This window comes from Takifugu rubripes, chromosome 16 (assembly GCF_901000725.2).
Source record: "Takifugu rubripes chromosome 16, fTakRub1.2, whole genome shotgun sequence".
Classification (NCBI taxonomy): Eukaryota; Metazoa; Chordata; class Actinopteri; order Tetraodontiformes; family Tetraodontidae; genus Takifugu; species Takifugu rubripes.
In genome coordinates, this window is record NC_042300.1 from 1,006,790 (window position 1) to 1,025,925 (window position 19,136).

The 19,136-nt window shown below is 43.9% G+C and overlaps 2 protein-coding genes across 8 annotated transcripts in view; both read left to right on the plus strand.

Moving 5' to 3' along the window:
• The first annotated feature begins 2,139 nt into the window (after positions 1-2,139).
• On the plus strand, positions 2,140-6,751 carry LOC101076542 (cilia- and flagella-associated protein 206-like). Its single transcript, XM_029849342.1, has 13 exons — positions 2,140-2,175; positions 2,631-2,819; positions 3,163-3,246; positions 3,611-3,701; positions 3,998-4,186; positions 4,298-4,453; positions 4,547-4,731; positions 4,813-4,932; positions 5,051-5,249; positions 5,346-5,486; positions 5,876-6,057; positions 6,205-6,342; positions 6,479-6,751. Exons 1-13 carry the CDS (start codon positions 2,149-2,151, stop codon positions 6,698-6,700), a joined length of 1,923 nt encoding a protein of 640 aa, XP_029705202.1. The 5' UTR covers positions 2,140-2,148; the 3' UTR covers positions 6,701-6,751.
• A 4,095-nt stretch (positions 6,752-10,846) lies between these two features.
• The window catches only part of cnih3 (cornichon family AMPA receptor auxiliary protein 3), a 44,606-nt gene continuing 36,316 nt past the window's right edge, over positions 10,847-19,136 (plus strand). For 2 of the 7 annotated variants that reach the window (XM_029849640.1, XM_029849643.1), the window contains exon 1: positions 10,848-11,477. In XM_029849640.1, the coding sequence (XP_029705500.1) occupies positions 11,346-11,477 (132 nt within the window). In that variant the 5' untranslated portion in view covers positions 10,848-11,345. Of the gene's footprint in view, positions 11,482-19,136 lie in introns of all 7 variants that reach the window. The other 5 variants (XM_029849641.1, XM_003977312.2, XM_029849639.1 and 2 more) reach the window with 5 other exon arrangements.

Below are 19,136 nucleotides of genomic sequence, written 5' to 3' on the forward strand. Positions count from 1 at the left end.
GTGCAGTAGGTTCTGCTGCTACCAAATTCCCAGAAGCTTTTGCAGCCTCGTATCTGTTCTCTGATGTTACAAACCCTGCTGAATTCCACCTGCGCTCTTATCTGTGACTGTTGATCCCCTCAGGAATGTCAAATCCAAACTCCAAATCTGGCTTAATGTGGACAACGCTGACCACTTGCTCCTTGGACAATGTTAAAACATACCTGTTGAGGGAGATGTTCAACTGTGTAAGCTCCAGGGTCTCAGTCCTCATTAATAGCTGATGGTTCAGCTCCATCCTGCTGTAAATCCTTCAGTCTTTATTTTCAAAAGGGACAGCGTACAGCTCAATATAAATGATGCCGTTTGATCACTCGACCAGATTATAGCATAAAGCTAACTTCTATCTTTTGGTCTTTTGGCAGAAATTGAGGCACATAAATACAATAAAACAATTTAAAACAATACAAAAGTGTACTTTGGTAGGATTAAACGTGATAAGATGACGTCTACTTAGACCAACAGGCAGGTAGGCATATAATCAATAGTCACATATCTCAGAAGCTTTTAGGAGATTTTTATGTCAGATTTTAAGACATACAGATGTTCAGCCTGTTAGTAAAAGGAAAAAATAAGCCTGATTTCAAAGCCACTTTCAAGCGAGAACTGCCTACTCCCAGCTCGTGTCCTTTCTACATAATAATCACGTTTGGACATGTTTGAGTCGGGCTTCAGGGCCATCACAGCACACAGTCACCAGTGTTCTGATACTCTCCCTTGATTCTCGCAAATCTGCCTCATTAATCCTCTTAGACCTCAACTCTGCTTTTGCTAGTCTGCCAGTCTATTCTCCTGAGCCAGCTCAAGCATCTGGACGGTATCACCGCTATCACCCCCATGGAATTGCTTCCTACCTTTCAAACAGATTTCTATCTAAACTTGTGAAAAAATGTTTTTACAACACTCAGTTCTGGCCTCTCACTGACTACCTCCTGTTTTCTACCTGAAGAAAGAAGCAGAGAAAAGCAGGAACCAGGTGAACAAAACCGGAGTCAGCACACTGGTGACCTTTATTCCTCACCTGCTCCAATCACATGTGGCGTGCTGCAGGAATTCCATCTTAGGCTCCATCTTTTTTGGTTCATACATGCTCCTACTCAGTTGCATCCTCCAGAAACACCAGCTCTTACCTTTGGTATGCAGGTGACACAACTATACCTTTTCCCAATTTAGAAATAGCCAAATTGAAATATGTTTGTTCAGGTAACGAGCTGAAAGAGTGACGGCAACCTGCTCTGCTCAGGCATCAGCCAGATGTCCTCTCTCCTCTTCAACCACTTTAGAATGCCACTGTGAGACTTTCACGTCCCAACCATACTGACATTGTTGCAAATGCTAATAGCTAGCTACAGCACTGAGTCTAAGGCTTTATTATTGGTTTTCCAGCATTATGTGACCTGGCACCCCAGGTCATCTGTGACCTCTGCTGCCACTTTCGGCCTCTCACATCCTTAGACCAGCTGATCCTGACTCCTAACCAGTCAAGGCAAAACTAGCATCACTAAATGCTGGAACAGTCTACCGCTGTGCATTAAGTGTTCCTCCTCCGTAGCTATGTGTAAGACCGACCTCAAAGCCTTCACCTGGACCCTGGTTTGCTGGCGTGTGTTTGCTTTTTGTTTTGATTTGATCCCTGATCATCCCGACTAACCCTGTGACCTTAACTCTAACCTTTATCTAAACCCAATTATAATCTCAACCTTAAAAACATTGTGTTAACCCTCAAACAGTCCCCTCAAGTTGCAGAGATGAGCCAGATGGCCCCACTTCACAAAGTGTCCTCACTTTGCCAGTTGGAGCATTTTGATACATTTTGATAGTGCACTCAGTAGGGTGAACGCCATGTTGAACAGGCATCCCAATGCAAAGTGAGGATCATTGTACCCTAGATTAATAATGATTAAAATTAAACATTGACATAGCAGTACATCAACGATGTAACAACCAGTGACCACACGTACACCCACACCAATTGATTAAAGAAACTTTGACAGATAACCTTTAAAACACTAAGGAAGCTTTGATTCAAAGCCACATACAATATCACGCCTATGTCATATTTCACCTGGTTGAATTACTGGTACCAAAGGACTTCAATCACAGTCAACAATGGAAAGAAACACAAAATTCAACCAGGTGAGATGCCGAAAACCAAAAACACTTAAATCTGTGTGCTGTGAAGTGCAAGGTGCACAAAACATGTTACTCGACGTACTTCCTACTGCGCGTAGGAAGTACAAATGTGGACATGGCATCTAAAATAGTGTTCTGTCTGCTAAAATGCAGGGAAGAAGGAAAACACTGTATCATGATATTAATGTATGTTTATTAATAGCTGGATTTGTTCTTTCAGACACCAACCAAATATGGTGCCGTTAAAGAAAAGTGTGAGGCGGTTTCTGAATGTTTTAAACAATCTGACACACAGTACTCAGTAGTCTTTATCAGCTATAACTGTGTGTGTAATGGAGCTATATGAATTTTTATTTTTAAAATGAATTACAGTACTGAAATCAACTTTTTGATGACATTCTCATTTTTGAGACGCACTGGTACTCTGCAACACTCACTCTCTGCCTGCTCCCCTCTAGTGGCCAGTATCATGTAATGCAGCAGGGATTTCCAGGTTACCAAGCAACCTGTCCTCAGGAGGCTGTGGGAAACCCGGGAGACACATCAGTCCAGGCTCAACACATAGATGGTTCAAGATGATCCTGGAACTCCAACAGCAGTGCGCTGGAAGAGGATTCGAACTGTCGGAGACGTTGGTGGAGTTAATGGTCAGTAACTGGAACTAACCTACCACAACCGGCTGGTTAACTTCAGCTACAATTCTTAAACACAATGCACACAGATAATGATGATTACTCAACGATATGACATGAGCATAGTTAGCAGTTTTACATTGCAAAAATTGAAACTTCGTCTCATTACATAATAGTAATGATGATAAACTGAAAAATATCTCACATGATCTGATATAATATTTAACGCAATCGGCAAAACTATCTGCAAGGTTACATGATAGACTCCAGAATAAGATTCTGAAAGTGTCCTGACTCTTCTTTGAAGTTGTTTCCTGCACCTATTTCTTTTAATGTCTGATTTTTCTTTTGTTTTCAGGTTAAATCGGTTCTGTCCGATCCAAGAAATGGCTTTAATGCTGACCAGGGCCTGAATGAGGAAGACAGACAAAGACTAAAAGAGGTGAGGGAGTGTTTCACTGTAAAATCAACACAATCATGTGGCCATCTCAACACACACCAGAATACTGTGAGAACATGTATGGTATCAAGTGTCATCTCAAGCATAATCGTCTACTCATCAAACCACATCAAAGGGAAATGTGGTCGCAGTATGAGAGCTATAAACGGCAGGTTTTGTTGCATGGAACCATCTTTTAAATCAACTAAATCTAACATGTCTAAAGCAACAAAGCTCAATTATTTTACCAGATGTATTAGCTATAATATCAGTCAAATATATGATCTAATAGTCTTCAGTTTGTACATGAGTTAGGCCGAGGGAAGAATGAAACAGTAAAATCTATGTACGACTGTTTTTGTTCTAGTTATGTCTGAATAAACTGACAGAGAAGTGCAGCCCATCCATCCACACAATCAAAATGCAAGAATATTTTGCTGCTACTTACATCTCCAGATGTAAGTGTTCCACGACATATAATACTAATGTATTTAAATTGACATGTCATTATTCTTATTCAGAAGTACAAGAAAAAGACTTTATATTTCCATAAGAGGTCATTTGTTAATGCCTTAGTGTTGATCGTAAGTCTCAAAGATTATTATTAGTTTCATTCCAGTTTATCTAGTTCAGCTGTTACGAGTGAACAAAAATGAACATAAGTGACAAATTTTGATTAAAATAATTTTAATAATTGAAATTGTGTTTACGCATTTAATCCCATTTTACAAAAAATATGTGTATGTGCGTGCAGGTCAGTTCCTTGAGCAGATCCGGGGGGCTGTGGAGTTGAGAATGAGCCCACTAAGGAGAGAGATCACTGACAGCAGGTTGAAAACAAGGGACGCGTTTGATGCTCTGCACAGTAAAATAGCTTCTTATGTCCTTCAGCGCTCCAAAGTGGGCTCACCTGCAGATGTCAAAAACGTGAACCAAGCCAAAGGTTCGATTGTAGTGACATCATCGCACCTGTAGTGGGCGCACAGCCTTTTAGACCAAATGGATGCACTTGCTGCAACTGATGATGAGTTCTGCTCTTCCTCTCTTGCTGCAGCTGCCCTGCAAAGTGTTTTCCCTCACACTGAAGTGGGAGCGTTCATGGCGCTCTTAAAGAAGGACAAAGAGCAGCAGCTGGATGAGCTCACCAGGATCGTAACTGGGATCTGCCTGTTCAACAAAGCCAGCATGGATGAGCAGCAGCAGCCTCTAAGTACACAAGCCTGCAGGATGCTTTTGATGTCATAATTATCAAAAAGAAGAAAATATTCTACAGTTCTTGCATCTCTTCATGGGACTCTTGCAGTGAGCTTTGAAGGCATCGAACATGAGCTGAGTGCATCACAGTGTTTGGTGGGGAAGTACACGGCGCTGCTGGAGGAGTTGCTGCCGCCGGAAGGTCAGAGAGGCAGCTGTAACGTCCCCGTCCAGCTGCTCAAACAGGCTCTCTACAACATCAGACAGTACGAGGATTTCCTCAGAATTCTGGTGGTGAGAGAATCAGTCGTCGCTCTATCAAGATCGTTGGAGTAGATGAATCCATATGTGTCCGTGCTTTCTGTTTTCCACCAGAGCAGTGCACGTCAGTGTGCCGCGCACATGGGCGAGCTACAGATGGAGTTCTCAGTACAGATGAATCTACTCAGGGACCGTGTGAAGGCAAAGAGAGCTGTGCACACAGCAAATGTTTTTGTAAGTCTTTACACGACAGATGTCGGCGCTACCAGGGGCGCCACCTTAATCATGCTGATGTTTGTGCTGAGTCAGCTACGGTAGGTAGATCAAACCAGCGTCCCCATGTGTCCCATAGCCCCTGTTCAAGACCCTGTCCAGTCTGTGGTGTGGACTCCAAGAGGAGGCCGAGCTGATGAAAATCCTCCACAACATCATGTTGAATCTGCAGCCCTTTGTTGTCTCCCAGGACGACCTCTCACCTGCAGTTGATTTGGACAGCTTGCTGAAGGACTGGGAGGTGAAGACAGGCGAAGAGAGAATGGGTCAATCATCAGGTACCAACTGATGTCTCCCACAGTTCTGGAATCCAGAGGGGTCATTTCTGCTGAGGGAGGTCTCAGCCTCTTGAAGTTGTTTCTTTGGTCTTGTAGAGGAGCCGATAAGTGTACCTGAGATGACGGCATGTGAATGGCTGCTGTCTGAAAGAGAAGCCGACATTGTGGATCTGCCGTTGCAGTTTAATGGATTCTGTGGCTGCACATTTGTGAGCAGAGATGGGCTTCTGCTCCCAGGTACCGTCCCATCGCTCTCTCTTTCATATAAACATTGTGGAAAGCTTCTCTTCTTTTCTCCGCCCCCGGTTCCACCCTGGAACCTGTAAAAGGTCTCCGTCCAACTATTATCTCACTCAGTTGGGTCATGAAGCTCAAGATTCTGCAGACTAAAATTAGAAACAGTTGTTGAGTTTGATCTCAATCTGTTGCCAAACTTCTGACAAGATAAACTAATAACTACTTATAACTAATAACTACTAACAACCATTTGATAGTTCGACTCAGCATTTGTTCATTTATCTATGCGCCATTATTTCACAGAAATTTAATGGAGCTCCAATATCCATTGCAGGAACTGAAGATAGAGCTCTGACTGGAACGATAATAAAATAACGTTTCTTCTGCAGGAAATCCACAGCTTGGAGTCCTTAAACACAAAGGGAAGTTTTACGTTTTCAGCTCCAAAGAAGCTGCTTTAAACTTTGCATCCAGGCCAGATGACATCATTGCAGAGGTGGAGGAGAAAGTTAAGGGTTCTCCTGAGCTCATTCACCTGCTCAGACTTCAGCAGCAGCTTTCCTACTTGGAGGTTTGTAGAGGCTACTGAAATGTAGCACAAGAGTGTTCTGGTGCTAATGAAACATCACAGGACATTGTTGCCCTCATTTTTGGTCATGCTACCCTTCTCCTCGCCATAGACATGAATCAATCAATATCTTGCCTGTTTGTGCTGCAGATGTGGCCTGAAGAGAGTTCAGCTCCCATCAGCAAGTGTGAGAGCGGCACACAGACAGTCCTCCACCCTGTAGCAACAAACATCGTCAGGGCATATGAGTGGAACGCTTGGGAGCTGCGGAAGAAAGCCATCCATACGGTTGGCTTTTAAAAAAAAATCTCAAACAAAATTAAAATGAACACTTTTGTGGTAACACAGTAATTCTGGGAATTACTAAACCTGTTGAAGTCTGGAGTTGGTTTCATTCTCAGTGTTTGAATACCTATCATTCCAGGCTCGTCTGCTGACCAAAGCAACCCAGTCGACACAGACCCATCTGAGTTCCCTGCGACGAGAAAACGCCACGCAGACCTGGCCGCCAAAGGACGCCGCCAGTCAGAGCAGGAGAGATGCTGAGAGCAACGTGCCCAGACCTCAGGTCTACCTGATGGGTCTGAGAGGACAGAGAAACGCACAAGCAATCAAAGTGGACCTGAGCAGGGCTGTGGATGAATGAGCGACTTTTCCCAGGAACGTACTTTTTGTCAAAATAAAGTTCATTTTAAGGAGCACATTCAAGACACTGTGGTGCGTTGTCTCCACCCCCCAGGGTAGTGGTGGCCAATTAGGTGGTCAGATCCTACTAGAACATCTACTACAAGGAGCTACCATTGCAAACGTTTATGCCTCACTTGTGACGGTGGGTGTACAGTAGACTTGATTCAGCCAGCTGCAGAACTGCTACTCACGTCGTGACAGGTGGAGGTGGAAAGCGGCACAACAGACCGATGTTAACAATATCACTCACAATGCCACTTTTGAAATGAGAATCGTCTGGCTGAATTACTGTTGCCAGTTATATAAGTATTTGAGATGAACAGGAATCCTCATGGGCTGTTTGACATATCAGGGTCATTTTATTTACATCATTTTTCCTCCACCATGTGCAGCAGTGAGGCAGAGGTGTTGTTGTCTTAATACCTACTGTGTTTCAGACAGATTTTCCTCTGTCACAACTAAAAATGAAGAAAGACAGAATAGAAAAGGACAAAGGAGAAAAGACAACAGAGGGAGAGATCATCATGGCAAATTTACTCACAGATTCATCCTGCCATCACCTATCCATTCACACACACACACACACACACGCACACGCACGCACACACACACACACACACACACATACATATGTAGACATGTATATACCAGATATCTGCATACATAATACAACAGCACATGTTAATCATAAAGAAATTCATACAACAGTAACAGTAAAACCAAACACAACAAAACCTTCATTCAATCTTTATTTATATAGCATCTTTTACAATCAAAATTGTTTCTAGGCGCTTTACAGAATCCCAGAGCCTAACCCCAAACAAGCAACAGTGGCAAGGAAAAACTCCCCTTGAACAGGAAGAAACCTTGAGCAGGACCATGCTCGTGTAGGGGGACCCTCCTGCTGATGGCCAGCTGGGTAGAGAGAGGAGAAGGAGGGAGGACAGGTAGAGGATAGAATAGGTAGGAGAGGAGAGGAGAGGAGAGGTGAGGTAGAGGAGAGAATTGGCATAAATCATGCCATACAATTCATACATACATACAGTATAATGCATACAGAAGTACATTATAATAAGTAAAGTAAGGTGCAAGTTGAGTGGGTCAGCAGGGTCGAAGGTCAGTATGCAGCGCTGAAGGCGGCGATAGCTGTAGATGAATACAGAAGGCGGGGGGGCTGAAAAAACTTCACAAGAAATAGCATCACTAGTCTTCTTGATGAGGAGAGGAGAGCTGATTCCGGGTGGAACGAGCGCGCTTCGGAGCGTTTCCTTGCAGGGGCTGAGTGAATATCTGCAAGATGAACTCATACTTCTGGACAAATCCCTGGACCTGAACTCCCTCTCTCCCCGTTCATCTTGCTGGACAGCACCTGAGAGTGAGACACCAGGGGCGAGAGTCCCACACTCCTTTCCATCTGTGTCCTCAATTTCTTCCCCTTCCGTCTGACTGCCATCCAGCCCGGTCAAGGTTCTGGTCGGTGTTGAGCAGCCAATACAGCTGGGGTGTGCCACATTAACTTTGGAGGAACACTACTGCAGAATCCAGGCAGGTGAGTGCCTATACTGTGGCCAACCTTGTCGCTTCATTTTGGTTTGGCAAAAAGGGTGGGTCCATCATAGTGGTGGGGGTACTGGCGGGCCAGGAATCCATGTTAGAAAAACCCCTGCCCTTGGATCAACTGCCAGTGTCATTATGTGTGGGAAGTTTGGTTCTCCCCCTCCAGGCATTGATAGAGCCCAGGACAGTCTTCCGGATAAGGAATTAGCTGTGCAAGCTGGCTCCTCGCTGGAGCCCTTGCCGTCACCCTTCATCGCCATAGCCTTGGACAGGAGAATCATCGCTTGGGTCACCCACTTCTGGCAACCATTCGGAACAGACTTCATTCCAGCATTCAAGACCCAGATGGTACTGGGATACCCTTGGTTATGCCACCATAACCCTCATATTGACTAGGTACAGGGTAAGGTGGTGAGTTGGAGTTTGTGTTGTCATTCCCTCTGTCTCAGATCTGCACTGACTCTTGGAGGAGGTTCAGTCACTCCATGTGCCCCACCAGTACCTCCCGATCTCTCCAAGGTGCCCAAAAAATACCATGATCTTTGAGGTATTCAGTACAGAAAAGGCATTCTCTTTGCCTCCACATTGACCCTATGACTGTGCTATTGAGTTGCTGACAGGGGCTTTTCTTCCACCCAGTTGGTTATTTAACTTCTCGCGCCCTGAGAGGGAGGCAATGAAAAGTACATCGGAGTCTCTAGCAGCAGGGATTATTCGACCATCCTCCTCACCTCTTAACGGGGATTCTCATTGAAAAGAAAGCTAAGCCCCTCTGGCCATGCATTGATTAGAGGCCTGAATAACATCACAATCAAAAACAAATACCCTCTAGCACTGATTGCTTCTGCGTTTGAACCTCTTTCTACCAGCAACCTATTTTACTAAATATAATGTATTTTTGTATGTACTCTGTGGAGTATGTGTGCCTATTCTCTCCTCTACCTCTGCTCTGCTCTGCTCTGCTCTGCTCTGCTCTGCTCTGCTCTGCTCTCCTCTCCTCTCCTCTCCTCTCCTCTCCTACCTATTCTACCTGTCCCCCCCTTCTCTCTCTCTACCCAGCCGGCCATCAGCAGGAGGGGCCCCCTACATGAGCCTGGTCCTGCTCAAGGTTTCTTCCTGTTAAAGGGGAGTTTTTCCTTGCCACTGTTGCTTGTCTGGGGTTAGGCCCTGGGATTCTGTAAAGCGCCTTGAAACAATTTTAATTGTAAAAGACGCTATAAAAATTGATTGATTGATTGATTGATTGATTGATTGATTGATTGATTGATTGATTGATTGATTGATTGATTGATTGATTGATTGATTGATTGATTGATTGATTGATTGATTGATTGATTGATTGATTGATTGATTGAGGGAGCCTGGTTCTCTACAAAGATGGATCTCAAACACGTACCACTTGGTATGGATCCGGAAGGGCGATGAACGGAAGACAGTATTTAATACTCTTTTAGGCCATTTTGAGTACTTGTGTAGTGTATTTTTTCCCTTGGTTTAGGTTTTTTTTTTTTTTAATTAGCTTTATGTATGTGAATAATGTAACATGTTATAGAAAGAGGGGAACTCTAGACTTGAAGTTTATGGTTTGAAGAGTCTCTGCTGTAATGATGATCTGGCCAATGTCACATGAGTGCCAGCTGAGGTCAAATGTGTACACAACTGTCTCAAAGAAGTGTGATAACAGTGAATTCCAAATACTGTACGCAATCATTAGCGCCATGTCCAATTAGTGCCAGGGAATGATAGTTACAGAAATGCTAACGAAGTCTGCGTTCCTGACACCAATAGAAATGAATAATGGGACAGAAGAAACACGAAAGGGGAAGACACCACCATTTTAGACACCAATAGAAAAGGTTTATAATGAAATAAAAGTAATACAATTATCCACTTACTGGTGGGTGGGCGCGCCCACGCTGCAGTGTTGCATGGAACCTTTAAACACCACACGCCATTGCTGAAATGAAAAGGACTGTGCAAAGTAAATGTGTAATGTTGGGTAGAATTCGTCCATAAATGTGAGCAGTGCTCTGGAAATCTTTTTTTTTTCAGTGCCAGGTTTCTCAGTTTATAAATGTGTTTGTATGGATCCATAGCTTCTGTTTTTAATTAGCCACGTTTTTCTGTTTGTACACAGAATACAATCCAATAAGTTTAATACCAAAGTACACAGAGTATTATCATTAGTATAGGTAATCGTTTAATGGTACTATATCAGCATCACTATTTACATTAAATAATGCCTCTGACTTTCAATTCGGACAAAAGTTCATCAAAAGATATAGACTAGAAACTACCACAATATCGCCGGTAGATGGCGCCACTGTTCCGGTTAAAATACGTGGAAGGGTAGGCTTCGAAAGATTCTGATGTTTTTAAAAGTATTTTTTAGTGTTCCCCAGAATAAAGGATGACTACACAACAAAGTACTGTACCATGGGTAGCATTGTTAAGATAAAAACGTCTTTTTCTGGAGTAAACAGTGAATCTTTAATGACCGACTCCAGAACTGGGCTTTGTTCATGAAAATGTTCCTAATCATAATGATCATAACTGCAATGAGAATGTTGCACATTCTTAAACATCCGACAGATCCAGAAGCCGCAGATATCTCGTCCCCGCTGAACTGCGCGTGCACGAGCATGTCGGTTCTGGTCGTTTAAATCCACCTGTTCACGCGCGCCGTGCTCTTCCCTGATAGGTTCATCCAGAGGAGAAAAGAACATTTAACGAGGGGTCTTGAGTGGACTGGCGAGGAGCCGCCGTGGACCCCGCTGCATGGATCTCCTCCACACGCGTCTCTCCCGGTGCTCCCTCCGCTCAGAGGCACCTCTGTGACGGCTTCAACGACGCCACGCACCATGCCGGCTGCGCTCATCTGAAGCGCGGACTTCCAGGGTCGGGGACGCACGGCTCATCTGCGTGTTTTTAATTTTAATTTTTTTTTTCTCCTTTCAACAATTAGTAGTTGTGAGGGGCGAAGTCATGGTTGGACATCGACTCCTCGTGGCACCGTGAGAACTTCGCCCTCTCCTCTTTTCTTTTAGATGTTTGTCAACAGGATCGTGTTTTTTGGGAGATTATCCACCGTTTCCCCGCTCAATTATGTTCACTTTTGCTGCCTTCTGCTACATGCTCTCCCTGGTCCTCTGTGCGTCTCTGATCTTCTTCGCAATATGGCACGTAAGTATTTTTAAATCGGCTTCTGTCATCGCCTTGCGTGGTCGCTGCAGTCGCTCTTAATGTCTACACAAAGACTCAGGTGCGATGCGTGTGCGCATTGGTGCTGGACGTTCCGTCGCCCTGCATTTCCACGCAGGGTTGCTGTATATTTGGGGTCTGCAGAGATGTTTGAGCAGATATTTAGCTCACCACTGCTCCTGGTGCTCACATCACCACGGGAGTCTCCCCCCACACCAAACTGGTGAGCAAAAAAAGAAAAAGCCGCTGCAGCACCATCTGGATCAATCAAAGCCTGCCTTCCCTTCAATTATGAAATCTGCTTGAGTGTAACCCCCCCCTACCCCTCTATCCACCCGCTCTGCATCCTTAATCAAGCCTTGGCTCCACCACACGCTGCCAATATGACTGACTGCATTATGATACTGTTGAATAATCTAATTATTTGCTCCCCGAGCAACATCTCCATCATGTAGGGCCTTATGTAAAGACATATTTGGGTCAGGTCTTTTCAGAACCCCCCACCCCCTTCTCCCTGCCTCTTGCATGGAGACAGCAACAGACCTGATGCACTTGGGATGACTGATCCTCTGGCGATTCCAGCTAATAGTTGGTCCGTCAGTCTGTCAGACAGTCAGACAGTGGCCCATGTGTCTGCTCGCAGAGCAGAAATAAAGAGATCAGGACACTGAGAGCATACACATGACTGGATGCATTAAACATACCCCAAAATATCCCTTCATACCAAAATGCAACATTTAATTGCATTGTCATCTAAATAGTTTACAAAGTTGGCGGTTTCTTTTGAAATGTTTTATACAGGATGTTGTCAGTTGGAAAATAGGTTTCAATAATTTAGCAGAGTGTTGGTTTTAACTCTGATAGCTGTTTGGCCAGGAAATGAGAAAATGTTGCCGACAGCGATGTCGGGCACGGCTGGAGGATGTGCATGTATGGACAGGAGCCAGCCAAAGCTTCAAGAAGACGAGATTTACCTACGAATAGGAGAATAATGGGTCTTCATCTAAAACCACAGAATTAGACAGAAACATCTGTTCCTGCTCCAGAGTCTCTCCACTGACAAGAAGGTTGCAAGAAGGAACCATGCAGCAACACTGGTTCATTCCTACAGCTCAAAATACATTTTTAATTTAAAGTTCATCTTGTTGCAGTGTTTGCTGATTCACTGTTTCTGGTATACAGTTAACATGAGTGAGAGGCTAAAACTTTGATAAAGACTCAATTTAGTTCACCGATTTTAAGGTCAGCGTGTTGCATTTGGCTTTTCCTGGTGTAAGAGTGAACATTTCTCAGTACGCCACCAGATCCAATACCTCAGTGACTCGGCAGTGCTTAGGACTGAAATAAATCAACATTATCACGCTCGTGATGATCATCATCTCCAGATGACTGCTGTGACGCTGGCCCAGCAGAGGTTGCTATAATAACCCACATCAAAAAGAAGTGTTGCTGCTGAAACGTGCAGAAGACTCCTCAATCGGCAGATGTAATCAGTTAGATCCGTGCAGGCGGGGAAGCGTGGATGCAACCAGCTCAGTTAAAGCTGCACATTAACACTGGCCACCTGCCAAAAATGGGGGAGATTTTTGGCTCCGGCGCTCATGTCTGTCAGCTGCTTTGGCGGGCCGCCGTCCTTCTGTCAGTGCCTCCCTCGCCTCTTAAAGCGGATTCCAAAGAAGCGGCGGCAGCACTGAATCCTGCCGCAGAAGTGGTCACTCTCACCTATGAGGCTGGTTTTGTGAAAGCCCCAAAGCGGCGGCGTGTGGCTGGAAAGAGCGAGCGCGTCGCCTCGAACCACCCGGGGTCCAGCAGCCAGCTATAAATACACTGAACCCAGTATAAATGAGATCGAAACACGAGAGCAAAGACAATGGGATTAATAAAACGGCTAATGGGCTGCTGTGGTTCTGTATTCCTGACCCTGTCAGCAGGTATCACTGTCCAGGAATGACAAACGGCCACACAAAGACAGACCGCTGTAATTAATTGCCGTCATTAATCATGGCCAATAAGCAGCATTTTAATGAGCTCACATTATCTGCTCCTCTCTTTATTCTCAGGTGCTGATAAACCTTCCATGAACAAGTAATCTCCCCCAACATAACCAGTGTCCCTTTTGTCCCCAGTATTCCCACTATCATATAGACTTCTGTTTGACTCATATAATTAGGCTATTTTTGGAATATTTGTCACCATCAATCTCTTTCCTGCCTGACCATTTCTGGACTGGCTGTAGCTCCAGGTGTTATATAAAAATATTCTCTGCATTCATTATTCTCACCGTATATCATTTCCTCCAGGATCCCGTTGATTTTATGGCCATTGCCAGCGGAGTGCTTTCATTTAAGGATTTTTTAAAAGGCTTATTTTTGGACTCTTATATGGACTATTATTTGGATTCCTGTTTAATTTTCTGTAGTAAATATCACTAGAATGTAGTTATGTTGAAAGGGAAACAACAGCGCTACACTTTAATGTCAGGTTTTTGATCATTTCTTTGGAGATTGTGAGCGTTCCTGTCCATTAGGAGTAATAATATTGATGGTATTCATGCCCCGTGACACCTGACGTAACATTAAGTACGATCAGCTTGTCCGTGGCATAAAACGTAATGACACAGTTGCCCGCGGCAATTCTCATTCGGGGTTGTGAATCCGCTTCAATTAACATACTGTACACGATCTTCCCCCCAGCTGCTCGGCTCTGCTCTCCCCCCATCACAGCCCGTTTGAATGACTCATCCCCGATAATGTGCTTTACGTGTCATTACCTTTGGCACTGAGCCAGTGCACGATGGGAAATCCCCAAGGTACAGATGTGAAGTTGGGGCCGTCCGGACATGTGGCAGCCAGCCAGACTGGCATCGTTTACTCTGGCGCTCAAAGGTGGACGTTACTGTGGCACTTGGGCAAGTGAATGAAGGAACGGTGCCGTCAGGCGCCATATTTCACATCAGGCCTGATTATAAACTGGGCAATGTGGGCCACAGCACTTCAGTGTTTAATCACACTCAGCACCACATTAGTGCACACATGCCAACGGTGTGAACTGTATGATTAAACGTTAGCAGGGGAGAAGACGTGGTGCTGCCACTTTATGTGACTCCTGAAGGCTGGGGCTTATCAAAGGGCACCATGCCCCAAAGAACTGGTTGTATTGAGAGATCACTGATTTGTTTCTTCAGAGCAGAGCGGGATCTTGTTCTATACCAATCCTCAATTACGAATAAATAACTCTAAAAGGTTTGACACTGACAGAAAGGGTGTTTTACTGCTGAATGAATGTTGATAACATGTTTAACTATCATTAATGACATTAACAATTTGAATAATGCGCCTCTTATGATCCAAATGGTCCCCAGGTGCCTCACAGAAACACAGTCAAAACAAGGTACAGTAGCAGGTAAAACCCGCCTTTAACAGGAAGAAACCTTGAACAGGGCCAGGCTCATATAGGGATCCTCCTACTGAAGGCTGGCAGGTAAAGGAAGAGGAGGGGAGAGAGTGCAGTGGGGGAAGGGACAAAGCGAAAATACATTAATGACATCTGTTCCCACAGTGGTTAGGCGTCTCTACGGAGGAGTTCGTTCAATTAACTTGATTAAACACGCAGTCCTTAATTAAAGTTCAAGGGTTTCCTTTAAAAAAAAGTTCAAAAGGTTTGGATAGTTTTTAGGATGCAACATGGGGAAAGTTTTGAAGTCTTGGAATCAGCAGATTTGCGTGCTCTTGTTGTTTTGCTGCACCTTGTCTGACAGACTTTTCCTGAGATCACCTGCTGTCATGGTGTCAAACCCACTTATAACTGCAGATCCCCCCCACCCCCACTAAACGGGTGTAACCATCTTTGAAAACACCCACTAATTTTGATGTGAAAGTCATACAGGGAAGCTCAAAGGTCAGGTGCTTGTTTGAGCAACGCTGAGGTGTCGTCACTCAGATTTTCGCCAAACTGATGGATTTAAAGCAGCTCAGCCGGCGGTGTGTTTTCTCCGAGTGTGACTTTGCATCACACCGAGACTCTCGCAAGTACAGGGCATTTCACAGGTTCAGCAGAGGTGTTGTGTGAGTAATCTTTCACACTGAGCAATCACGATACTCCCTCATCTGTACTGTCTCCTCGCTGACAAACAGCATAGAGGAAACAAAACAGTGGAAGAAATATTGAAATCAAGGATACTTATTCACACCCTTCTGAGTGGAGCCAGAGGCGCCTGCTTATGCCTGGAGTTTAATCTTGTAGATATCTACCCATCGAGCTTCGCTGGTGACAGACTGCAAAAAAGGCGGAGGGAAGGTGCAGACAATGTCAGAGAAAGAGGGATGGAGGAAGAATGAGACAGATTCTGCTGGACGGGTGGGCAATGAGACGGTCTGATGGAAGGATGCAGAGAGGATTCTCTGTCTGTGAGTCACAAGCAGAGCTGATGAATTCTGATAGATGATTGATGAAAAACCGGAAGGGAAAGTTGCGCCATAGCAACATGTGTAGAGGTCAAGTAATTACAGTTCTGATAGTTATGTAGCTCTTTTTCTTTTTCTTTTTTCTTCATCACCATCATACTACATTTAGGACTGAATGAAGGACATTTTAGCACCAAGATGCTGTGACGTATCTTCTTTTAGAAATGTTGCAAAAAGAAATCCTTGTGTATTGTTCCTATATTGAACACCTTTTGTTCTTATCTAACCAATTTATCGGCTCTTTTGAACAGTAAATTCCAACACCACTCTCTTTCTGGATAATAAACTCATAAAAGAGGAAAGAGGGATTGCTAGTTTGGCAGATGAGTCAAGGGACCTTGCTAACCCCACTAACCTGCACAGCACTGGTAGCTAAGCTCAAGCTCGGGGTCCCCAGTAAGACATCTGAAGGACGAAATGCAAAAGTGATGCTATTGATTTTCATCGCAACAAAGCGACCAGTCAACAGGACTTTTCGGCACAGGTGCTGGAGGCTGTAATTGAGGTGGCGATCACTGTGTGGCTCAGTCGGCTCAGCATCGATCTGTGTTCATTAACCCCCGCGGGCTCCTCATCCATCATCCTGGCTCCACTCTTTCCAATGCGCCACTGCTCAGCGTTATAAACCAGAAGATTATTGAGCCAATCTTCATCCTCTCTCCCGTTTCTGTATCTTCTTCTTCTCGTTTATTCACTAGCTGCTCACGTTCAAGTAATAATAGATAATTGATCATATGTAAAAGACTATCTGTTATTGTGTAATGAGCTTTGTTACTACAGGTCAGCTTCAAGGGTCTGAAAATCACCTTTAATTGGAAGTGATTTGTTGTGAGATTTTCCAGCTTCAGAAAAAGACACTAACACATTTTCCCCTGAACATTGGTGGAGGATGGTTGGATTAAAAGCTCATTTCCTTTATTTATTTTCATTTTTACTGTAGTTGCAGCAGTTCTTGTACAGTCGAAATATGAGAAAACATTATTTCAACATGAATATATTAATATGTATGTGTACATTAATATATAATGGATGTCCTTTGTTGTTTCACATTGAATATTCCAACATGTCCTCAGTCATTCTCCTAACTGAAACCAACAGGAAAAGGATTAATTAAGCAGCACTATTAATAGAGGATTTCAGATCTAAGCACTGCTTCCTCAGTTACCATGGTGAAGTCACAAGACGACCACTTCCATGACACTGGAAACTGTGGCTTTGGATCCGACAGCTCCAGATAGGATGTGAAGCTTCTTTTATGCTACATCCATCTGCTGCACTTGGTTCATAACAATAAAGCGAAATCCCCCATAAACACCCGAGTGAAGGGCCCATTTAATTATTCATCGCATAAACATCAAACTATCATTGATTCTTTATCTTTTCCATTGTTCTTTGTTATGAATTATAGTTATGAGCATCTGTCAATTGTCTATTCAGTGTAAATCCACGTTATAATATTCTCCCCAACATCACTTCACTAATGTAAGAAAGAAAAGCAGGATAATCAGTGTTTCCATGGTAATGGAAGCCATGTCATTGGTTTCAGGATGAAATCTCAGTCGTAAAGATATGCAGCATTATTCTATAGCCAGTAAGAACATCTTGTCATTGTGTTGTCGTATCCAATGAACTGTGCTAATTGTTAGAGTGACGGCCGACTGGTGACTGGCTGGATGTTATGGAAGAGATTAACTTTGAATCTGTCACACTGCGCTGAGAGGTTAACTGTACCCATAAATGTTGCACAGTGTCAGAGGAGCTGTCTGCTGCTGTCTCCGTCCTGCCTGGCTGTTTAGCACACATACAAGGAGACATGGCAGGAGGACATTTGCAATTAAAACCTTGAAGGAAATCTGCAGGAGATCGGATGCTTCAACATAACAGCTAATACACTGGCGGCTGTGGGGGGTTTGTGCATGTGTTAAAAGGCTAAATACTAACATTGAATGATGCATAGACATACTTTGTACCAGCATTTCATCCCTGGATCCCTAATGAAACATTACAGTTTGCTGAGGAATAGTTATGTTGGAAATGAACTCATACTGAGATATTTAACCAGGACTGTAAATAATTAAAATGAACACGACACATCTGGTATAATAGCAGACTGCGAGGGCTGTTGTTTTTAATCTTTTCTGCCATACGAATGCCTGGAAGTGGTGGAAACGTGCAAACCTACAGATTTACATTCAACACTTTTTAATGGAGTGTAACAAGTGAATGGCCATAGTTTTTATAGATTAGATGAGGTTTTTCCCCACAAGAGGGACTTGGATTCTTTGTATGTATAGAAAATACAGGGGGGTCTTCAGAGAGGTCCTCAAATAGCTAACTTGCTCATTCTCCAATGAGGGGGCTTCAAAGGTTTTGTTAGCCTGGATGGCAACAGTTGGTGAATCTGAAGCCACCTTGTTGCTCGCAGAATTGCTACTGCTAGCTCTTGCATTTTATGCCTGCGTAATATTAGTGTAAATGTTTGGCCGTACTGGGACGCCGTCACTCTCATCACAGTGTTAAATGAAACAGAACTTTTAGTTGTGACTCACTTTAATGTGACATTCGACTTCTGTGAGATCCCTTCTTCTTTGCGTGCTATTTCACAGTGAGAAGCCATCGGGGTGTAACTATCACATACCACTAAGAGAGAAATACAACTGGACAGGCCACTATGAGCCCATGGGATGTCCCAGCACACTGTAAAAAGTCCCAGTACGCCAGAGTCTAAACTCTAAAAGCGTCGGTACTCCATGCTGCTGTGCGCCACCCCACTTAGAACACTATTTTTGTGATAATAAAGTGTGTAATGGTTTACGTAGTATAATGCTCACAGAATAAAAGCTCACAGCAGATGAGGTTGTGATCTTGCATCTGTTATATTGCAGATCCTTCTAGAGTCTCCCGCAGTAGTTCTCCTCCATAAGGTCAAAAGGTTCTTAGGTGACGTCAATCTTTTCTGTCAGCCTCAATTGTAAGTTTCTTGGACAAATATGCAATAATCAGCCATAGAGAGGAAGTGACAGATGTGATTAGCATGAGCACGAATGCTCCACCATAGATGTTTATAGGATCCTGGACTGAGCTGGGTGCCATTTTGTGTTTGTTTTTTTTACAGTCGACCTATGCATATTACATTTCTGAGTCTACATACTGACCCTTCCCTTAAGAAAGAGC